Source organism: Xiphophorus maculatus, chromosome 12 (genome assembly GCF_002775205.1).
Source record: "Xiphophorus maculatus strain JP 163 A chromosome 12, X_maculatus-5.0-male, whole genome shotgun sequence".
NCBI classification, from domain to species: Eukaryota; Metazoa; Chordata; class Actinopteri; order Cyprinodontiformes; family Poeciliidae; genus Xiphophorus; species Xiphophorus maculatus.
This window is the reverse complement of record NC_036454.1, coordinates 5,886,156-5,910,550: the sequence shown is the minus strand read 5'-3', so window position 1 is coordinate 5,910,550 and position 24,395 is coordinate 5,886,156. Positions and strand designations below refer to the sequence as shown.

At 36.1% G+C, this 24,395-nt stretch overlaps 1 protein-coding gene across 2 annotated transcripts in view; it reads left to right on the top strand.

The window, feature by feature from the left end:
• The window catches only part of LOC102223726 (serine/threonine-protein kinase N2), a 27,446-nt gene extending 3,051 nt beyond the window's left edge, over positions 1–24,395 (top strand). For both annotated transcript variants that reach the window (XM_023343702.1, XM_014470541.2), the window contains exons 2-21: positions 1,723–1,831; positions 1,950–2,181; positions 3,733–3,884; positions 5,539–5,752; positions 7,186–7,314; positions 8,419–8,528; positions 11,997–12,140; positions 12,222–12,297; positions 12,387–12,579; positions 13,525–13,651; positions 14,369–14,439; positions 14,542–14,599; positions 14,684–14,775; positions 15,636–15,812; positions 16,602–16,664; positions 16,747–16,823; positions 16,992–17,134; positions 17,246–17,353; positions 18,492–18,572; positions 19,310–24,395. In XM_023343702.1, coding sequence (XP_023199470.1) covers positions 2,043–2,181; positions 3,733–3,884; positions 5,539–5,752; positions 7,186–7,314; positions 8,419–8,528; positions 11,997–12,140; positions 12,222–12,297; positions 12,387–12,579; positions 13,525–13,651; positions 14,369–14,439; positions 14,542–14,599; positions 14,684–14,775; positions 15,636–15,812; positions 16,602–16,664; positions 16,747–16,823; positions 16,992–17,134; positions 17,246–17,353; positions 18,492–18,572; positions 19,310–19,513 — 2,358 coding nt within the window. In that variant the 5' untranslated portion in view covers positions 1,723–1,831; positions 1,950–2,042 and the 3' untranslated portion in view covers positions 19,514–24,395. The remainder of the gene's footprint in view (positions 1–1,722; positions 1,832–1,949; positions 2,182–3,732; positions 3,885–5,538; positions 5,753–7,185; positions 7,315–8,418; positions 8,529–11,996; positions 12,141–12,221; positions 12,298–12,386; positions 12,580–13,524; positions 13,652–14,368; positions 14,440–14,541; positions 14,600–14,683; positions 14,776–15,635; positions 15,813–16,601; positions 16,665–16,746; positions 16,824–16,991; positions 17,135–17,245; positions 17,354–18,491; positions 18,573–19,309) is intronic.

The following is a 24,395-nucleotide window of genomic DNA, read 5'->3' as shown; positions in this document are numbered from 1 at the left end:
CAATTCGCTCATTTACTTCCATCTCCACTCTTAAAACAACATAGAACACAATCAGAACCTCCAATTATTACTTTTTGCAACTTCGGCGAGATGAATAATTTAACCTTGTTGAAACTGAAATTCACCCAGGCCGGGGCAAATCTACTGTTGGACCGACTCGCACTTGCGCACTTATAAAAAAGAAAAAAAAAATGTCAGTTGAAGTGGGGGCCTTGTTCTTGGTGGTCAGCGCTAATTAGCACATCAAACTCGAAAATTACGTTTAATTAGGAAGTTTTCTGTTCATGTTCCGTCCAGTAGGCTGTTGAAATGTGTCAGTATATGCTAAAATAAGACCGTTTATAACAATAGCCTAACTGTTGGGGGGCTAATGAAAGAAGCCCTTCTGAGATTTTGCGCTTTTCTTACATAGCTAAATACAAAGTAAACACGCAAAATAGATTGCTGAGACTTTTTAGCCTCAAGCCATTTGTTTGGTAAGTGCATTTAACCCATCTGTATTTATTTAAACATTAGTTATAGTTATCCCTAAAAAATTATACTCGAGTTACTTCTGGCTATTTTTTACTCAAGTAAAAAGTAGCAATAGTAGTAAGAGTAAAAGTTTGTAAAAATGCTACTCAAGTACTCAGTAACTGATCAGATCATCTGATTTAATATTTAGAAATGATACATAGACAAAAATCTAAATTGATTAGTAAATTCTGGTATTTTAAAAACTAAAATTATACAAACAAAAAATAACAAATCCAGGCAAAAGAAACGTTTCCAAGTCACGTTTGTTAAATATAAAACTTATAAAAGTAACACTTTTGTTATAACAGATTTCTGTCCAAGAAATTATTCCGTACTTACTCTATCTCTCTATCCATCCAGCTAGCCAGCCATCTATCTATCTCCATTCATCCAGCCAGCCATCCAACTATTTGTTTATCCATCCATTTTAGTTTAGGTATAATATTTGAATATTTTCATAACACTTGCAACACATCAGTTTCCCAATTGACCTCCCAGAAAATAATCTGAGATTTTTATTGTTTCATTTATTAACCTTTGATTTCTGCCTTGGTGTGTCTTCTTTCAATCATGTCTCCTCATGTTAATAAATCATGAGGAGGAGAACCACAACAACCAGAAGGCTGCTTGTTGTTGTGTGTCCTTGTCTAAAAGTCACTGTGGGAATTCAGCAAATCCAGCTGAAAACCGTTCAGCAGCTTCCGCACTTCCCACCGCCTGAATGCTGCGAGCAATCAACATTAAGATCTCTCACTCCGTGTTAGTGTAAGAGCAGATTAAAGCAATATCCCAAACACTGCAGGCTGATCTCTGCTCCGTCCCAAACCGAGCAGCAGCAGCAGCAGCAGCAGTTTTGTCTTTTGGTTGGTGGCAGGAAGGGAACATGTGGTCACGCAGCGGCCAATGCTGAGCCCAGAGCAAGCAATCGGCGGTGTCAGAACAGAGCCATCAGCGCCTTTCTGTGCAGAAAGAAATCCCTCTTAAAAAGACAAGAGCAAAAGAGAGGAAGAGAAAGAGAGAGAGGGAGGGAGGGAGGATTTGGTTACGGAGCAGAAAAAGATGAGGATGCAGAGGGAAGTGGATGTTGCAGAGGAAGCTGTAGGGAGGTGAAAACAAACATCACAACGGTCCCAGGATGTAGGCGCTGATTGATCCGAGGGTGTCTGTGAACGCACCGTTACATCCGAGGACTTGTTGTGTTTCAAGGATAGTGAAGGTGGAAGGCTGCAACCGGAGATGCACCCCCGTCTACTCCCACTCATAGGATGACAAATTAGTGTTTACAAAGGCAAAGGAGCAAGAAATCAAACCCTAGGTGAGCAAACTGCACAGTCATCCTGTTTTTCACCTGGCTGGAACTTGTTGTTCTCACTTTCTGCGTATCCATTCTCTTGTCCACATGTTTGTTTGTTTGTTTTTCCGTTTTGCTGAAGGATCGCTGCTCTGTTTTTGAAACACGCTGAGCTGTCAGTGTGGAAGAAGCGAGGCTTGACACCTCTTGATGTGCCGTCGCTATCCTGGATCAGATGTTGTCCACAGCTCAGCAGATGCTGCAGGACAGCCGCTCCAAGATTGAGCTGATCCGACTGCAGATTATCAAAGTCACCCAGGCTGGTGGCGGCGGCGGAGAAGGTGGAGGAAACCAAAACATCCCTGCTGATGGAGGTCAGTGCAGTCGGAAGGAGTAAACTTAAAACTCCTAAAAGTGGGAACAGAAGATTGCTTCATGTTTGTGCTTTATTTTATAAACTTTAAAGGAGGCAGAACACTGCAAAAACACAAAATCTTACCAAGCATTTTCGGTCTGGGTATAGTGCAAATATCTGCAGTGGTTTATTAGTGTGATTATAGATAGAAACAACCAATGGAGGAGTAAATTTCTCAGAAATTTTCTATTAAAAAATAGGAAATTTCTGGGCTTCAGAAGTCAAAAATTTGCAAGAAAAGGACGTAAATTTTGAGGTAGAGCTAAAAAAATTTCTAAAAAAAAAACATGGTGTTTAAAAGTTGAAAATTAGCTTGAAAGAAGAAATCAGAAAGTTTGAGATTAATCTCAAAAATGTGCTAGAAAAAACATGAAAATTTCTGACTTGGAAAGTTAAAAATTTACTTGATAAAAATGTGAAATTTTGAGATTGATTTCAGAAATTATCTAGATAAAACATGGAATAGACCACATTAGAGAAGTCAAATATTTGCATGAATGAAGTCAGAAATTTTGAGATTAAATTCTGAAATTTTCTAGAAAGAATTCAGAAAATTTCCAAGATTTTTTCTTAAAAATTTCTTAGATTGATCTCAAATTTTCAGATTTTTTTTCTCAGCATCATACAAAAAACCAACAACACTCAGAGATTCACATCTTATATTTAAATTAATCTAATCTCAGGTCTTTGTTCAGGTTTGCTTAGATTTGAAACTATCTGGCAGTAAAATAAACAAAACAACATCTGTTAGTTTAAAAAAGGTTTGGAAAAAAATTATATATATATATATTGTTTCTCTAAATTAAGTTAATGATTTTTTTATGTTTTAACATAAGACATAAAAATGTACTTTTGGTGAAATTAAAATCCATTTTTATAGTGGAGGAAAATGATTGTGATATAATGCTATTTATGAAGGGAAACAAGCATTGCTTCCTTTGTCTTGTTTTATTTTGTTTATTATGTTATATTAAAACATGTGAAATCTATTAAATAAATCCTGTATTTACCAATATGAAGATCAAAAACAGTTTGTTATGACATATTGCAACAACAATAAAAAAAAACACTCTGTGTCCAAAAACAACATTAAATTTAAGACGTATGATCAAATAAATTCAGAGTTTGGATCAGATTGACAGACAGCTGGGATTTGCTTCACTGAGTCTACAAATGTTCATGAAATATTCAACAAATGTGACTTAAGTACTTAGAGTAATGCATCACTGTAATATTATTCTCCTGAGGGTTCCTTACATTCATCATTTTAATGGGATAAAATATGATTTAATGCATCTCTTCAAGGATTATAATCCCAAAAAAGTAAACATGAAGCCAGAAATCTGATGTTTCCATTTTCCTTTCATGAAAGACGTAGCTTCGGATTGTGTTAGAACAATTTCCTTTGCTTTCATAAATGACGCTTCAGTGTTTTCTTTGCTAATGGAAATATTAGAGGGAACTATCAAACGAGCTGGTAGCTTCACCTTTATCCTCCATTTTCTCTCAGAAACGTCTCCTGTAGCTGTCAGTCCCGCGGACGCTCGCTTGGCAGAGCTGCAGCACTACATGCAGAGAGAAACCGATGCGCTGGCGCTGCACAGAGACGTGGTGAAGCAGCTGCAGGGCATCTCAGAGCTGGACCAGAACGCTCTGGCTGAGGTAAGATGCCGCCCACTTACGGTTTTATAATGTTTTCTGAGTTTTTGTCAAATGTTTTTAATAAAATCTTCATTTACTAACAGAATCCCTAAACCTAATCGATGGTTTGAGTCTTCCCTAAAGAACAGGGATTTCTTTGTGTCAATAGGTAACTTCTCATTGGATCAAACATAAGTCACATACGGGGTTCCCCAAGGTTCAAACCTGGGACCCCTCATGTTCAATATCTATATGTTCCCATTAGCTCAGATTATAACAAGTAATAAGATTAGCTATCATAACTATGCAGATGATACACAGCTTTACATTACAATGTCATCAGGTGACTCTGAACCCATCTGAGCACCTGAGTTTAGAACAGATAAATGTGTGGATGTGCCTCAACTTTCACCAGCTGGACAGAAACAAAACTGTAGCTATTATCTTTGGACCTAGAGTCAACACACATCTTCAGTTATTACAGCCAGAAACTTGAGATCAGCTTCAAAAATCTTTGCTTGAACCTTCAGAGCCACATACAGGCAGATACAAAGTCGGAAGAACATTTCTAGGATTAAAAGACTAATGTCCCATCTAGATCAAGAGATACTACTCCACCCGTTTATCGTGAGTCGCATTGATTGCTGCAACTGTAGCTGCATTTCCTTTACAAATGTGCATAAAACTTTGTCAATATTCTGCTAATGTTGAAAAAAAATCATAATTTCGCTATTGTGATGTTCCCTTAAAAAAGAAACGCCATTAAAATGAAAAAGTGTGAAATTAAAACCGATGCAATAAGTCATTACAAAACACGCCCCTCCATGATCCTCTGTCTACTTCTTGTCGTTGTCTTCTTCATGGTTTCTGCCAGTAGCAACATCCTGTTGTAGATCACGTGACTTGTGTGATGCATTAAATTGTTTCCATTGCAGTTTTGTGAAATAAACAATTTTTGATAAGGCTGAAAAAACACTTCACACTTTTTTGTTTATCTTATTACATCGTATTACAAGTGATTACTGAAAAATAGACCACGTTCATTGTTTTCTAAATGAACGTGTTTCCATCAAGCAAATTTATTTTCGAAATGCCAAATTGTGCAAGTACATGGTCAATGGAAATGCTTCACAAGTCTAACTAAAAAAAGTCAATCCCCCAGCTGCATCTAATCCAGAACGCTGCTGCTCGGGTTCTGACTAAAACCAGGAAGATGGAGCACATCACCCAGTTCTAAAATCCCTACACTGGCTCCCTGTAGCTCAGAGAATCGACTTTAAAATCTTATTGGTAGTTTATAAATCACTGAACGGCTTAGCACCACAGCTGATTAACACTGGAAAAGCTGAAATAATACCACAACTGAAGCCAGAAATCCCAGAGAAGTTGAAAAGAAGGCATGGTGGTATTTTTATTAAATTTTTATTAGTATGTCTGAATTGAAAAAATACACAAATTGTTAGCTAGCACTGCTAATCCACTTCCTTTGCTTTTGCCTCTTTAACCACTGTCTGATCACATGGTTAACAGAGAGATGTTGGAGTTGGGTATACGTCATAGTTCATAAATTGTTTGAACACTATTTGTATTTTGATTTACAGAGTGTTGAAACAGAGTAATAAATAATTACATGAATGTTTGATATGAAAGAATCTGAAGCTTTTTCACCTTTCAGGCTCGAGTTCGGGTGCAGGAATCCTCGCAGAAGCTTGAACTTCTCCGATTAGCGCTGGAGAAATGCCTGCAGGAACAGAACCACGATTCTCCACGGCTTCCTGCGGAGGCGATCGATCCTCCGGAGGGAACGGCGTCGCCTGAAGAACGCAGATCGTCGCGTCTGCTCCCAACCTCGCCGTCCATCTTCCCCGTCCGACCTGCATCTCTAACTGGTAACCGCTGACTGAGAAAGTAGACCAGATAATAACAAAACAATACAAAACATCATAATCATGTGTTACAAATATTTTCTCTTGCATATCATTGAAGAAATATATAAGAAAAAATATTTTAATCAAAATAGTTAGAAGCAAAATAAACTCATTGACTCATCAATTAACATCTTATTACAAGTGATTACTGAGTTTTCTTAATTTTAGGTTTTGCCAGTGAATGTTATATAAAATACAGCTATGTTCAGGAGGTATGTACATTTGTGATAATTTTCTGTGAATTTCTGGTGAAATATTACTTAAATTTTTCTGATAAATGGAAAATTAGAATCAAAAACACAAGATTTGCTGCTCCGTTTAAACCAAAAATAAATCAGTTTTAATGTCTAATTTCACATTTCTGATTTATTTGCTTTACAAATTTTTGCACAAGACAAGATAAAAATAATGGGAAATAGTATTGTTAATATTTCCATTATAATATTAATACTTCCATATTATTTCCATTATCATGATAAAGGAAAAATATAATTTCCATTGCTATGGAAATAATAATTCATAATAATATAATAAGTGGATAATAATAATAAAATAAATTATTTCCATTATTATGCTAATAATAATTTCAATATTATTATTATTATTAATGTAACTAATAATAATAATAATAGTTATTATTATTGTAAAACCATATTTATGGTTATATTATCATAAATATTTTTACTTTGTATGCTAATATTATAAGATAATAATAATCTAAGCAATTATATAAATGTAATACTACTAATGCTAGTAATAATAATAACGGTTATTATTTTTAGTATTTATTTATTTATATAGTAAGATTTAATCAAATTACCACCAAGCTGCCTGTTCTGGTAAATCATCTTTGTTTTTTATGTTTTCTTGGGGTCGTTTTGTGTTTAATATTCTGTGTATTTTAGGGTCATTCAGGCTGTGTGTGTTTGAACATGACTTACCGTCTGCTGACTGCTGGCGGCAGATAATCAGGACGTGTAATCCGTTCGTTTTGGACAGTTCACTTGTAAGCCGGTCTCTGTCTGAGCTCATGGCTAAAAAAAAAAAAAAGAAAAGCTTTTGATGATGTAATGAGGAGCAGATCCGTCAAAGGAGAATAATGAGAAAGAGTGTGAGGAGAGTGGAAACACTTGAGGTGATTCTGAGCTTCACGGCGGTTAGTTCAGAGGCGAGACGGAGAAAATAGAGAAGTGACTTTCTCTCCAGAGGGGACTGATTAGAGGCTCGAGTCTGGGAGATTTATTCAAATTAAATGTCTTATTTTGAAGTACGGCGTCTTTTCTGGTCACACTGAGACTCTTTACAGGATAATGGAAACACATGGGCGGGGCTTAAACAGTTTATTTGAAGAAACTGAGATTATTCTTCCTCTCCTTCTTCTTCTTCTCCTTTAGGGAAACTTGAACTGAGACTGCTGGGATGTGAGGATTTACTGAAACCCCAGTCAGAATCAGAGCAGGAAAATCCTTCGGTTCCCTCTGAAAACGGTTCGGCTGTTCTTCATAAGACTGACGGACCGCTGAGTGAGTAAAACATTTAAAATCTTAAACTGTAAGTTTTCAGTTTCAGCTTTACTTGCTGCTATGTTTGCATCTGTTAATGGGAAAATATGAACAGTTAATTCGGAGGTGAAAATTATACTACTAACAGAAGTGCAGGAACAGGAGAATGATTTGTTACCTTCTGTATAAAATATTAAGAATTAGTCAAATCACAAACCCCGAAATCCAGCTTGCAAATAATTTTGAACATTACAAATTTGTATTCCAAATAAAAATTTGGGAAAAGCAAGAAAGACAATTAGGGCAAATGAAAAAAGACAAAAAAATTCAGACTTTTTTCTCAGAATACTGACTTTAATCTTCCAAAAGTGAGATTAAAATGAGAATTCTGAGAAAAAAAAGTCTGAATTACAAAATAAATGAATAAAAATCCTGAGAAAAAATTGCAATTCTATGATTAAATTCCAAATTTTGAGATTATAGTCAGAATTCCTGGTGACCCTAATCATTTTCTGCAGGTCAGACTTAAAACATAAAATTCAACCAAAATGATGGCGTAATCACTAAATGTTAAATTCTAACAAACACGTAACTCTAGAAAAGGGAGACATTTTAAATATCCAAAATAAATAAACAAAACTATATAAACAACAAGTAAATTTAATCATGAAGCCTCCTTAAACATAACTGTCCTTGAAAGTAAGGGCTAGTTGAGACCAAATCACCAGAATGAAAACTTTTATCATCCAGTTTTTGGTAGAAAAAGAGAGAGAAAAACACTAAATCATGCAAATCAAAATGATTGAGCTCATTTTAATTTATCACACAATTATTGATTTATTGGTTATTGTGACAACCCTGTGCCTAACATTGATTGTATAGCAAAAACTGTTTCTGTGAAGGTTAATCTGTCGGAACCAGGGTCTGTGTTGTATTTCATTTTCTCAGAAATGGTCCCACTTTCTCTGAAAAACACAAACAAATTAAATGGTAAACAAACATGATGTCATCATGGACTCTGAAAGTCAGACAGGCTTCTGTTTACGTCTGAGTTCAGAGAGAAACTTCTTTAATTAAAACTGAAAAAAGTTGCTGTTTACAGTTTGTCTGCTGCCTGTCTCACAGCCGAGGTCAGTGCGGTGCTGCGGCTGGACGGCCGGGTCGTCGGCCGGACGCGCTGGGCTGCAGTCGGTGGCCTCAGCTGGGATCAGGTGTTCTACATCCAGCTGGAGCGGGTGAGTCCGGTTCTGAAGACCAAGATACACTGAAGTGACTAAATGGAAGCGTACAGATTCACACACATGTAAAAATATGACAAGAAAAAGAAAGATTAAGAGTCATTAAAGCTGCATTATATGTAACTTTTATTTTTTTTTAAATTGTTTTTTACATATTTGTTAAAACTGTCACCATGTTGTGACAGGTTATGAGACAGATAATCTGTGAAAAATGAATCACCTCCAGCTCCTCTCTGAGCTACTTTTATTCAGAAGTAAAATGCAACACACCAGACCAAAAGCAACCAATCAGAGACAGGAGGCAGGTCTTAGCGCTGTCAATCAACCTCGTGTTCGCACAGCTAAATGTACAAATGGCGCAAAACTTACCATTATAAGAAAACTGTTTATCCACCATCATCGGTGGCTATGGTAACTAGGAAAAGCTATAGTAACGCACAATTGTGCAAGATTGACAGCACTAAGCCCTGCCTCCTGACTCTGATTGGTTGTTTCTAGCTGGCGCTGGAAGAAGTCAAATAAGCAAAAAATGTTCACAGATTATCTGTCTCATAGCATACTGTCATGACATAGTGATAATTCCAACAAATATGTAAAAAAATATTTAAACTTTTATAACTTTTGTAACTTACTGCAGCTTTAAATGGACATTTTCAGAAAAATAAACAGTATACTGTACAGTAATTAAAAATTGCACTCTCACATTCAAAGAAATCTGCAACTGAGCAGAATAATTTAGGTGAAGAAATGTTTTTTTGTTACTGTTTCCTGATGTTTGAATATCAACATGTTTGTTTTTTCCCCATTCTGAAGAGTGGCTGATCAGCATTTAATGCTGATAACAATGAAGCCAATATTCAGAAATATGAAATAAGCAGCAGAAAAACTACAAACTTGATAGAGCTGTAGGTATGGGACTTTATAAAGCCTATAAAAACCCTCTAGCAGTTTTTATAAGTAAACTGCAGATAGTTATTTATAACAGCAGGTGGCAGAGTTTCACCTTCTCTTGGGGTTAAAACTTTTTAAGTATGAGACTAAACTTGTTTGAATCATTCTATTTTCATAAACCTGCATTCTGGAAGCAAACATGCTGGAAACATGGGGAACAATAATTTCTTTATGATAAGCAATTCAGCATAGAAGTAACAAATACTTTGCACACTGGGCGTCAACTTATTACTGTCCAGGGCGAGTGAATGCAGAAAGTTGGTTAAAAAGAGTTAAAATTAAGTTATTCAAACTTTTATTACACATGTTTGTAGTCTTGGTAACTGATGGGTTTCACCTGAGTTTTTGAATGAACATAATAGAGTATCATCTGCATAACGTTTGACATTTATATCAGTTTTACCTAAAACGTTTAGACAAAGTTTGAGTAAAAAGGACTGGTCCAAGTTCCAAACCCTGTGGTACTCCATAACTAACACATGTTTACCATTAAAATAAGCCATTTGGAATTATCTAAATAAGCTGCTACCTTGGATGTTCGGACTCCTATAGGGGAAGGTTTTAACTGATAGGATCAAATAACCAAACATGGACCCAAGTTGATTATTTGAGTCCATAAAAATATCAAATTTCACCCAAGTTGTTTCAGTGCTGTAATTACCTCTGATCTGACTCAAACTCTTCAGATTATTATAGTATAAATGTAATTTTGAGAGATTTTTGGGAGAGTAGATAATGACTAAATTATCCATCCACTAAGTGTAGACTGATCAGATTAGAAAATGAGAAATTGCTTAAAGGAAAACCTGAGAAAGTGATGGCTTAATGAGGCAATAGTTGTTAGCTCAGCTTTTACAGGCCATTATATCTGACCGCAGCCATAATGGCTTTAAGATGCTTACAGATACAGCTTAACAGATATAGAGTTAAAGATGTTAGCAAGTAGAAAGCGTGTTTGTTTCAGGCATCCACACTCTTCTGCAGCAGCTTAAAGTCTGTATCAAGTGCTTAAACTTTGAAATACTAACAGAGGATTATACAGTGACCCATGTTGCAAACTAAATATAAATCAGTCTGCCTCTCTTTGAGTTATCACAGTTTTTCCTTTTCTGTCAGGTAAAAATAGTCTGGGATGTGCTTTGAAGAATGGTGCATTGCTGGTATATAGTTGCCACCTTTCAGATGACAAGTGTCAGAAATGCTGTCAGATACGTGTCTGTTTTGTGACAAAACATTAAAAAATACACTGAAAAAGGTCTATGAGTGTTTTTCATCCCGTTTGGAGCGCTCAGTGTTTGTGAGTCATTTCTCATGGTCTCTCCATCACACGCCACCGACACCCAGACCGGCATTTCTCTGTCTTTAATTCAATAGTTAAATAATAATAACCAAAGAATAACCACAAAACAGAATACTTTTTAGGTCCTTGAACATGTTTCAACATATTCTTATATTTATATTTCAAATGTATTGTACATTGTAAATATTCAGTTGTGTTTAAAGGTGACCTGTCATGCTTCATTGAACAGTTTGGGATTATTTGGGGCTATTACAATGTTTGCACAAAATTATTCTAAGATAATGAGATGAAGTTGAAGATTTGAAAAATTTCCATGTTTTTTTTTTAGATTAGTTTCAGAATCTCAAGAGTTTTTTCTCTCAAGTTTTCAACTTTTTCTCAGAAATTCATAAGTTTTTCTAGAAAATTTTTGAGATTTATATCTAAATTTGAAAGAGTTTTTTTCCTTCGAATTTATGACTCACTTAACTCAGAATTTGCTTGTTTTTCTAGAAAAGTTTTGAGATTAATCTGAGTTTTTTCCTGGAAATTTACTCATTTTTTTTTTCTATCTGAAATTTTGCCTTTTAGCCATTGTATAAAATAAATACATTGGTAAAAAAAATAAAATAAAAGCAGACATTATGATAAATGAAAAATATTCAATGACATTCATATGTGTATTTAGCATTTTGTTTCTACTTTTAGAAATGGTGGATAAATTCAGTTTCATTTTCTTAAACAAAACTGTAAATTACATTTTAGATTTGTGAATATTAATAATTGGATTAATTTCCAGTCTACTGCCTTCATTCATATTCTCTCTGTAAAAACTAAAAGTAATATGCTCATACCTTAGTGAAAACAAATAATAAAGTTATTACATTTTTCCAAGTTTTTTGTGAGATGTGACAATTCCAGAATAAATGACTGATTGTTTCTGAATTTTCTTTGTAAAATTGTTTTATCTCTGAAACATGAATCCCTGCAAGCAGTACAGCAAGCTGCTGTACTGCTTGCGTTGCTTTAAGTTGTAGTTTTATTTGAGACCAGCAGGTGTCAGCCTTACACCTGCAGTTTTAAACTAATTATCTCTACCGAACCCAGTCGTTCTGTTTGTTTTACCGTTACAATTTAAGTTTAAGAAGACACTTTTTGTAGTTTTTTGCAGCTATACATGTCCTCCTGTTCAACCCTTAAGTAATTCAGGTAATGTGTGTTGCATCTGTTGACAGTCTCGAGAGCTGGAGGTTTGCTTGTTCTGGCGGTGCCGGAGGACGATGTGTGCGGTCAAGATCCTGCGTCTGGAGGAGTTAATGGGGAACCCAGACCACAACCAGGGCTTCAATCTGGAGCCGCAAGGCCTCCTCCACATCCAGGTAACCAAGAGAGGAAGAACCTGATGGTACATCATTACTTTTTAAAGCATTGATGGGAAGAATAAATGTAAACATATATAGTTTCAGTTCATCGACACCGTGGTGGAGCGGCAGCCTAAACTGAGACGTCAGCGATGCATTTTCACAAAAGAGAGAGGTAGAAACTAACAGCTCTGCGCCAGTCCTGTGTATCCATCTTTTTTTCTTTTTTCTTTTTTTTAATTATTGGGTTTTTTTATTCCTCAGGAAAGAATTTCCTCCGAGCTGCTCAGATGAACATGAACTTTGCCACCTGGGGCCATCTGATGATGAGCATCCTCCCTCACTACAGCTCTTTCGCCACCTTCAGTTCGCATCTCTCCACAACGGCGGACCTGATCGGACACAGTCCTCCGAATCCGACGGAAAAGAAGCCTGATCCGACATCTTCACTGCCAAGGTCAGAAACTACAGCGCCCAGAAGTCTTTAATTCATGTATGCAAAATGGAGGCCATAAAATGTCTTAAATTCTCAAAAAACGTAAATTGATCTTAAATAAGCTAATAAGTCTTAGAATTTGTTAAGCAAATGTTTTAGTTGTGTGCAGACATCTTGTTATGTATCTTGACTAGAGGAGGTTGAGGCTACCGCTAGCTAGCTGCTAATATGCACTTGCTAGCTAGCTAACTTTTTTGCATGGGAAAGTGTAAATTTATTGCTAGTTAGTTGGATGATATAACAGAGTATTAGGGGGATGCTAAGAAAATAAAAATAATAAAATTACAAAAATAAAGTAATGAAATTAGAGAATAAAGTAATAATATTATGACTTTATTATGGCAATATTAGGACTTTATTCTTGTATATATTATAAGAGAATGCTCTGAAACCATTATAACCATTTAAGACCATTATAAATTCCATTCATAATGGTTTAAAAATGATCTTAAAAGCCTTAACTTTAAGTTGGTCAAATTTACAGGAACCCTGTTTAAATTTTGTCTGCTTTTCACTGAGTGATATCAGGTTCTGCGGTTTGCTGATCTCAAATAATCACATTTTTTTTACATACAGAGATTCCGGTCAGAACATTTGTATTTTGTTTCTGGTACGACTGTAAATCTGATGGATATAACAGCACTCTGCACCAATCTGATGATTGAATAGCCTACATAATAAATTAATTAAAAATAAATATATTTGTTGTTAAGCAATCCGTGGATCCAATTAAATTGGATTAAATCTGAGTACATCAGATGTTGAACTCGGATGGCTGGCTGTCTATTTCATCAATAATTTAACAGCACTAAGGGGTTTTTGACTTGGAAATGTTGCTTATTTTGTCAATATATAGTTTTCGATTAAATAATTACAAGTAACAGATCTAAAGTTTTCTTTATTCAGCAAAACTCCGCTAATTAGACTGAGTGTCACTGAGGACCATCCGCCTCCCATCGACATCAAGCAGCAAGAAAACATCATCACTAAAGAAGAGAAGACATCATCAGTGCCTGCACTGCAAGAAAAACTGGTAAATAAACTTTCAGGAATAAAAAACAATAAATTCCTAACTCAACCATCTTGTTCTGTAACTTTCAAATTTAGTTTTTATTCATATAAAAGAAATTTACTTTGAAACTTTTCAGTCCTGTTATTTAACTCAAGTTTTTATTTTAAGATCAGAGCACCGAAGACTTGTATGGGTTTCATGTGACTTTTTGGACTTTCCACAATAAAAATTTGACTAAAAAAGTGTCTAGCCAACATTTTTGTATGAGGTTTTTATTTTATTTCTTGCTTGGAATAAACCTTGCATTAACAGTATGACACAAATTTCAGTATTTTTATTTTTATCTCTTTGTTACATTGGAAATTAATTTTATTATTATTTAATTGTTTTCCACAAACATCAAAATCTGATAGAAGAAACTGTATCAGTCCTCTTTTTGTAAATATTTCATATTTTGCCTAAGTTTAAAATAAATTGGCAATTCTTTAAAAATATCCCTATATTTTCTATAACAGATATTTTTTAAACTTCTGTTTTGTCTTTTCACTAAAGGTTATGTAACATTTATGGCTCTAGATGAGTTTTATGTCCATCCATCCATCCATGGATTCATGAATGAATGTATGGATGGTCGACACATTAACGAATTGCTGTCTCTGATCAAAACTTAACAATCAGATTGATAAGATTGTATGTTTAAAACAAACAAAAATGTGTTTTTATTTTGTCTCTTTGAAGATTTCCATACACCCACCTTCCAGTCCAAACACCGCAGAAGAATGTGAGGATCAGCCCGTATCTCCTCTGAAGTAAATACAGTCACATGTACAGATGTTCATGCAGATGTTGTCTTATAAAGTGAACCAGAATCAGACATGGCCGTTTCTGTTTGCATGGCTGTTTCTCTGAAGGATGAAGGTTGAAGATTTTAAATATACTTCAGTTCTGGGAAGAGGACACTTTGGAAAGGTAACGGATAACACCTTCTTCCTCTGAATTCAACAAAAAAAACATCCATCCCTGATGTTTTTAATGTGCCTTTTTCATAAACAGGTGCTACTGGCCGAGTTCACGAAGACAGGACGACTGTACGCCATTAAAGCCTTGAAGAAACGAGACATTGTGACTCGTGATGAAGTGGACAGGTGAGTGAAGCTTCAGCACACCTGACTGTATTAAAACAAAGGTAAAATGGGTTCAGCTGGCCCCCTTTAATATGAGAAACAGCAAGTCTATTTTATTATGGAAAATCATGATTCCTTGGTTCTTTGGTGACGTTCTGCTAACGCCCCATTGAGACAAACCCAGAATCAACGACAAGAAATGCCTCTGTGTTTCCTGTCCAGAAGCAAAATGGATGGAAGACAGAGGTTCTCAGTTTGAGGAGAGATGTTGTACTCGGATGGATGGATGGATGGATGGATGGATGGATGGATGGATGGATGGATGGATGGATGGATGGATGGATGGATGGATGGATGGATGGATGAATGGATGGATGGATGGATGGATGGATGGATGGATGGATGGATGGATGGATGGATGGATGGATGGATGGATGGTCAACAAATGGATGGATGAATCGATGGATGGTCAACAAATGGATGGATGGATGGATGGATGGATGGATGGATGGATGGATGGATGGATGGATGGTCATCAAATGGATTGATTGGATGGATGGGTGGATGTACAAATGGATGGATGAATAATTTACACATGGATGGATGGGTGGATAGGTTGATTGGCTGATAGATGGATGAATGGATGGATGAATGGATCTCTAGTTAGTCATGTTTCTCTGTATCCGAACTGGTAGATGTTTAAAACACACTGGTCATACATCACTTCCTGAGCCTCAGACCGAACTCCTCTGAGGTTTTTCTGCTGTTTCTCTGACATAAAGGACCTAAAATGGCCTCCTAAAGTCACCACTTCACTCCAGAAATCTCACTCAGATGTTTGTGTTTTCCTGATTCTTGATTCTTGGTTTGGTTTTCTTCAGCCTTATGAGCGAGAAGCGGATCTTTGAGATGATCAACGCCTCCAGACACCCCTTCCTGGTCTACCTTCACGGCTGCTTCCAGACCGCTGATCATGTCTGTTTTGTCATGGAGTATCTACCCGGCGGCGACCTGATGATCCACATCCACACTGACGTCTTCTCAGAAGCTCAGACCAGGTTTATACAAACTCCTCGTCTTCATTGTGTTTAGGGATGCAAGCTATTGATTAATGACTTAATCTACAGTTGATTGATCTCATCATCAACTAATTATTAGTTGATAGGTGGCATTTTTCTTAAAAACCTGAGTTTTCTTTTGTGTCAAGAGGGTTGATCGTCTTTCCATAATGTACAGGGCAAAACTTTTCATAATGTGCTGATTTTAAAAAACATAATAACATTTTAAAAAATTATTTATCAGTTGTATTAAATACTGACTGAATAAACAGAAAATTGTTGTTTTCTCACATTAAATAAAGTATAACAAAACAGAATTCTCTTAAAGTTCCTGGTTGGAAAAATAAAAGATAAAACTTGAGGGGCTTGTTGAGTGTTTAGATTTCAAAATTGAACTGCATGAATTGCATTTTTTATCCCAGAATCTGTTTGGTCCGTTTTTCTTTCCCATTTTGTTGTTGTCCCACCATATTTGTTTCTGTATCAACTGGCTCCACTTAAAGCTGACCAATGGCGCCCTCTACTGGATGGCAGCCAAACTACAATGCTGAAAGAAAATTTAAGTTGACGTTATTAGTTAATATATTGGAACAAATTTTAACTTAATAAACCACTAATGAAAAAATTTATCATAAATCAATTAATTGTCTACATCCTTAGGACATCCCAGTTCTAGAAAACTTGAAATTTATATTTTTTCAACTATTTTCTTATTTTCATGTTTGCTTGTTTTTGTTCTTTTATATTACTATTGTTGTTTGTAATTTACCAAACTGCTGTTCTGTTCAGGTTCTACTCAGCTTGTGTCCTGCTGGGTTTAGAGTTCCTGCATCTGAATAAAATCATCTACCGGTAGGTCCAACTGGCCAAAGCGACGTCACATCGTCCGAAACCCAGTGTTGTTTTTATTGTACGCCCTGTTTGGTTTGTGCAGAGATCTGAAGCTGGATAACATTCTCATGGATGCTGAGGGATTTGTTAAAATCACAGACTTTGGACTTTGTAAAGAAGGTAAAATTATTACACATCAATTTATCATTGCTTGGTGGATTTCTAGATTTTTGGAGAGTTTTAAGAGGTCATTGTTCACTTTTCTCCTTAACTCCTTACATGTTTGGTAAGTTAATAAGTACTCTGTTATTTTTGGACTGGTAAAAGATCAAAATGATATTACTGCAGGGATGGGCCATGGAGATCAGACCTCGACCTTCTGTGGGACTCCAGAGTTTCTCGCCCCAGAGGTTCTGACTGACGACACCTACACCCGCGCTGTGGACTGGTGGGGGATGGGGGTCCTCATTTACGAGATGCTAGTTGGAGAGGTTGGTGGAATATCTGTGCCCAGCTTTTACAAACATTTTAAAGATAAACTTTAACAACTCGATCACTGGTAACATAAAGGCTGACTCAGTATTGCTCTGCCTTCCTGCTAGTCTCCGTTTCCTGGTGAAGATGAAGAAGAAGTCTTTGACAGCATCGTTAATGACGATGTGCAGTATCCAGCGTCTCTTCCCGCTGATGCCGTTTCCATCATGCAGAAGGTTAACGGGACAAATTAACTTGGTCAGAAACATTAATAAAAAAAAAAATCTGATGGTCATTAAGAACAGAAACGCTATCCACTTGTCAAAGTAAATTTGTCGGGCTTTTCAGAAACCCTGCAGAACAGGACAAAAAATAAGATAAAAGTCTTCTGGCCCACACCACCTGTAAAAATGAAGTTCATTAAGGGGGACCTATTATACAAATTCACATTTTATACTTTTTTGTACTTTTATTTGGGTTTCTGCTGCATCTAAAAAGAATCCACGCGCTTAAAAACAGACAACCAACCATTTTTAGGCAATAAGTTCATGATTTTTGGTGTCTGACAAATGAACCGTTTTAAAAACTCGCGGAATGTAACGTCACAAATTAGAAGGCACTGCCCGTTGCCTAGCAACCCCAGAAGCCCAGTCCGTTACCTAGCAACTCTGGCAGAGTTCCGGCATGTTTGGTCAGCTGGTTTTACCGCTGCATACTGGAAAAGATAGGAGTTTTGTTGTTGACCTACCATCCAGAAACCACTTGCTGCCATTATCTAGAAACTATTTTGTGCAAAAGTTAATGTAAAACCATCAACGGAGCGCAGTAAGTCACGTTTAACACCAAAAAAAGCCTTCAATGCTATTGAAAATTAGCACTTGGGAATGAGAGTTAAGAAGACTTTATTATTGTCTTTATTCAAAGACAAAAATAAAGTTATTTACCGGTTTACATGCTTGACCGGTAAACATGCCTACGGTCACTAGGTGGCAGCAGTGCTCAAATTAATCAACAGGCATCCTGTTAAACCCATTAGATGTAGCCTGCACAGTTAACGCTGTTTCTCAGAAGATCTGTGATCTCAATGGGATTTTCCTGGTGAGATGAAGGTTAATAATAACATCAATAATAAGAAATTGTGACTTATTCTCGTATTACGTGTTTGTTCTGGTAAATGCAATTTATTTAATTTATTCTTGCATTGAAGTTGCGGAGAGGGAGCTTCATTTGGCTCTAAAACCCCAACAAAATCTACCAGTCTTCCACCATTAGGCACTCTTTGTTTCTGTAATTGGAATAAAAGACAATAAAGCCTACTGGGGTCTCAAACTGAATTAAAAGAATATCTAAATTGTGAAACTTTTCTGTTTTTAGCTGCTGAAGAAGAACCCGTTGAAACGACTCGGAGCCGGAGAGAGAGACGCAAACGAGGTCAAAGGAGAGAAATTCTTTGAGGTAAATCGCATCAGTTTCATTTTCTCCAACAGAAGGTCAGCCATGACACTTTCAAACTTTTAAATATTCGCATTATGAAAGAAACGCATTGATTTAAAGCCATCCTAAGCTGCTGGGACACTTTAACCTACGACCTTTGGGATGAAAGCTTGTTGTTATAATCCAGAGGTGCTCACACTTTTTCAAAATGACGAACCTACTACAAAAGTGCAAAACATATCTTTATTTATAAATATATTAAGAATTCTTTATATGTTCCATTACGTTTGAAAGTGATACATTTTTATCTTCTTACTTGGTCCAGCTCTCCCACTCATTTTATACCTTTTCTTAACGTTTAAGAGAAAGAAACAAAGGCTAAAAATTGGAGCTAACTAGCTATCTAGCTGGTTTTGCTACACTTAGCGCCATTGTTTGTGCAGTGTCAGAAAAATTTCCCTTTTTCTTCTTCTTTGGCGGTTGGCAAACAACTAAAGGCAGAGTTGGGTAATAACTAGTTACATTTACTTGATATTTCTTTGTAAATTTACCTTAAAGAGTATTTTTACTGAGCTGAGCTTAAAGGATTGATCATTTCATCAGCTACTCAGTACTTGAGTAGACTTTTTACCAAATGCTTTTTTACTTTTACTTGAGGAAAAAGTAGTTCTGCTCTTACTTGAGTAATTTTTTGGGTTTTCTGCCGCCTCTGTATCTGGAGAAGTCTGACCCAGTTTGACTTTGTGAAACTCTGCTAGACCATCGACTGGGAAGCCCTGATGGCCAGGAAGTTAACGCCGCCGTTCGCGCCGTCGATCAAAGAGCCCACAGATGTCAGCAACTTTGACAGCGACTTCACTCGACTCCAGCCGGTCCTGTCTCCGCCCTCCAAGCCCTTCAGCCTCTCGGCAGAGCAACAGGAGGCTTTTGCAGACTTTGACTTCTGTGCTTTGCATGGTTGAGCGAAGGACTGGAGACGCCGGGGGGAAATTATTAGCGCCAATTTCTCGGCATTACTGCCGGCAGCAGATAGCAAACCAGTACCAAATATGCATGTTGCCAAGTATAATCATCCAGTGTTGACTTCAGTAGTAGAGTTTGCAAGAACACTGATGTTATTTGTTCTAGCGCTGCATTAGCTGGTCAATACGGAGGACGATTAGGGCCAGTAGCAGAGGTCACGTTAACGGAATATTTTTCATATTTGACCGGTTAATTTTTTAAACGACGGGAAAATTTGACAGGATATAATTCACACCCTTGACTGGTGCACATGCTCAGACATTATAGACTTTATGCAAAGAGTTAATCGCAGAGGCAACTAAATTCAATCAATAAAAAAATCCTTTCTGAATATCATTTCATGGACACTGAACTAAATGCGTCTTTCTGACCGGGAGCTGACAGCGCGTTGAAGAGCTATGGACCGGACGCTTTGGAGAATCTGGGTTAGGAAGCCCATATCAAAACTTTGGTAGAAATGGCGCGTTTAATTCAAGTCTCCATTACATACAGAACAGAGAAAACTAAAGAGAAAGCAATGTTGAGCTAATCCATTTATAGTCTAAACAGACGACCCGGCAGCTTATCTTGAGGAAATAAATAAAGGTGCAGAAGTTAATTAGACCACAACATGCGCAGTGCACTGCACAACCAATGCGGACGCGGCTCTGCTGCTGCGAAGATTTAAACTTAACTTATCCAGCGGTTTTAACAAATGGAGCTGGAAGACATTACCCTCCCGGCCCAGAAGGAGAGCGGCGCTCAGAAGCGCGGCAGACGTAACATCTGTCCGTTTCGGGGAAGCGAAACCACGCAAAAAAATCCTTGTAAAAGCCCAGGCCCGGACCGCACAGGGTAAAAAATAGTTCAATTGATCGGTTTGGATCAGACAGATTCGACTGACCGATGAACTAGCGCAGATTTCTTTGTAGATGCGACCAAGAGGAATTTGTGAGGCTGTGCGTTCAGACCGCAGCGGGTGAAGTGCTGGTAATTTAAGTGGAGTCGCTTAATATAATTTCTTGAAAGTTATTGGGGCCACAGTCAGTGGTTTTTGTCACGGAGAAAAAGTTAGATGCATTCATCTGTTTTATGTGTGACGGGATCTGGATTCACTGTCCAACGCATAAAAATGCAGCTAAATAGCTGATGCTAATGGGATTATAATTTGACGGGGAAAAATAGTACATGACCGATTTTTTTAAAATGCTGTCGGTCAAAATGATGGAGAACAAAAAAGCCTAGCGTGACCTGGGTCAGTCACGCTAGGCCACGCTCTGCTCAGTAGAAAAAATTAATTCAGAATTATGAGTTTACGGTGAATATTTTGATATTAAAGTCAGAATTTTTAATTTAAAACCAGAATTCTGAGATTTAAGTGAACATTCTGTAAAAAAGTAAGACTTTTTTTTTTCTTCCAGTGGCCCTAATGTTCTTCCGTAGGTCAATATTTCAGTGAAATGGTGTAAAGTTAATCCTCACTATCAGCCCTTTACAAAGCCTCACTTTAGACTCTGGTAACCTCTGTTTGCTCTTGATTGTTACACCATTTAGACCTCAATGACTGATTGTAGAAGATAAATTAGGCATAGCGCAACTGAAAGTGGTATTGATCTGTTTTGACAAGCAGGACTTTCATCTTTTAAATCAGTTTAAATCTCACCGGATCACATTTAAAGAAAGTCTCCTGTCCCAGTGTTGACAGCATCTTTGAATGAAGCGGCTCAGTCATTTACAGACAAGACAAAGCTATCGATGAGAAAACGCTCAGTGGGTGCGCAGTCAACAGCTAGCTGTCGATGAGGTAAACAGTTAATTATTTTTAGCCAAGCAGAGTACATGCTGGTGGACATTATCATCACCTGTGTGGAGGTTTAAACTATGATCCAACTTTGTAATCACAAAGTAAGCTAACACGTTGGTCACTTTATGCCTCTAGCTTAGCGTTGTTTCTGTAAAACATATCCGCTCTAATTGAATACATTGGATGCTTGAAGAAAATATTACATTATTTAATATTTTGTAAAAAATTTTTAGTTTATTTTTCTAGATTAGTCTAACAAGAACAAAAACATGTTCTAAATAACTGTGGAGACGCAACACGTTTTTACTAAAGATGTGTTGAAAATGTTCACTCACTCACTCTTCTTGCTACATAAAGAAGAAAGTTGCAGATAAGATGCATAATTATGCTGGAATATCCCCAAATAATGTTCCGCCAGTGGAATGTACTGAATTATAATCCTAAAACTAAAGCTAATCCTAAATCCTGACCTGGTGGGACGCATTATTCAGCTGTTTTGACTTAAAATTGGCCTATCTATCTTTACGATGCTAACAAATGTTTTTAAAAACTATTAGACCTACTGGTACTTGTAGCGATATCGTGTTGTGGAAATTCAATGCTATTTTAAAACAGCTAAAACCCGCATTTGTTATAATGCCTACATTTAAAATCTATATTGTTTCTTTGTTATTAAGAGTCATTGTGGAAAGTCCAATGAGTGCTAGCTTGACTATGAGAAGCTGTTAGCTTAGCTTTGATTCACTGAGGTAGACCACGGCTGTAAAACACATATTTTATCTTCATATTTACTCCAAAATAATCCCAATCAAAACATAAAATAAATTCAAATTTGTAAAATATAAATACTTATATTCTAACTTAGTTGTAAATTATTGCTAATTTTAGTGTTCCAAGGGGTAAATAATCAGGTTTTTTTGCTCAAATCAATTGTGCAACGTGTTTAAAACTATTGAATATTTGACATATCTTTAGGCTAAGAGCTACACTTTGTGACTCACATGGCTGTCTTATCGTCACAGGGTTACAAAATTTCACTACAATTGAAACATTAAATATACAATATATTCAATATATTAATTTATATATCTAATGTAAATAAATGAGTCACATTTATTAATACCAAACCAGCCAGGTAAGGCCTTTTAAGACAGATTTAGATGCTTTGTGGCCTTTGCTTATTATCTTTAGTTATTTACAGTAATTAACCTTTATGGGGACCTTCTGCAGCCGTTTCTATGCATCACTGTGAAAGGCTTTGCTCACTGCCTTGAGGAATAAACAAGCTAACCCAATGTGTGATTTCAAATGTTTAGTAAATATATTTCACATATTAACTGTAGCAGAGACGAGTCGTAACATATCAGTCCCTTCCAAACCGTCTGGTTTATGTTTTTGCTACAACGCCATGGTTAGCTTGTGCACCAGAGATCCTGTAATAGCTAGCGTTACAAAAGAAGCCATAGATAATATATTATAGCCATAGCTGTAGCTAAATGTCTGCATATTTATTTTTGCAAGTAAAATGCTGTCCTACTGAGTTTGGATTGGTAAGAAAAAAAGAAACAATGAAGGGTGTAAAAGGGGAAGAATGCTGATATTTTTCTTTAAATGCAACATATTTTCAAAACAAAAGTTTCAGCTTTACATTTAGTTCTTTTGTTTTTATATTAGTTCATGAGACATTGATGAAATCATTTCTGTTTGGTCAAAATACAAAAGGTTTAAAGCACCAAAAGCACTTTAACCAGCAACTGACTTTTACGTTTTGATTCGCTACATTAACAAAATCCTATGGAAGCCTATTCCTGCCATAGAAGGTCTTGGTAGAGACAAACTTTAAAGATGGCTTTATAACAACAACAAAAAAACTTAATTGTCTTGATAATTCACATGGATTATGACTTTTATTATTGTGGTTATGACTTTAAAACTCGAAATTGTGACATTAAAACTGAAAATTGTTACTTATTGCTAAGTAATAATTAAAAGTAGGATTATTACTTTTATTCTCATGATTATAACTTTAAAGCTTGAAATTATGATTTTGTTGTCATAATTATGACTGTTAAAGGTGAAATTATGACAATGAAACTGAAAATTTACATGTTGTTTGGTTTATAACATTAAAGCTCAAAATTATGACAGTACAAATTTTAATTATTTCCTGTTATTTGGATTATGACGTTAAAACTCAAAATTATTTCTTACTCTGATGAATAGGACTTTAAAACTATAAATTATTACTTTTATTATTGTGATTATAACTTTAAAGCTTATAATTACAACTTTCTGTTGGGCTTTTATATTCTCTTAGGTGGCAGCAATGGGATTCCTTAAAATAATAATAATTTTAACTAAAATTTTTAATTCTTCCACTTGACTAACAGCTCAAATTGTCAACATTTAAACCCAGATTATTGCCAAAATACACGTTCATTGACAAGAAATGGACAAAAAAGTCAAAAGTTTTCCATAAGGAAAAACAAAAACTGACAAATACTTGATATCAAAAGTCTAGAAAAGTTAACTCCATCTATCAAAAGTCCAACAGTCAGTGTTGATTTTTGACATTTTATGCATGGCATCTGGAATCCTGCTGGATTGTAATTTGTCTAAAAATTATTGATAAATTCTTAACTGCCGACACAAATACAATTATTTTACTTTTCATTTCCATTTCAAACATGTGAAATTTACAACAATCATGGCTTCTCCTATTTTTCCTGACACAAAAAAACCCAAAAATTTAGCTTTAAAAAATTAACAACAAAAATATTGGAAAACCTAAAATTCCCAACAATTATTCAGTGTTGTGACGTTTAAGGAGTAACAGAAAGCCGACTGGACTGAGGTAGAACAAAGCCGTTAAACCTAGAACTCAAAATTGTCAGGAAGACCGAAGGATTGTTCCTAATCCCTGCTGCTGCTTCAGCTTTGTCTCGCCAATCTGGAATAGAGCATAAAATGTACAAAAAAGAGCCAGAATAACATTTATTTTTTTGTCTTTTTCCATGATGGAGTATTAGGGCCATGCT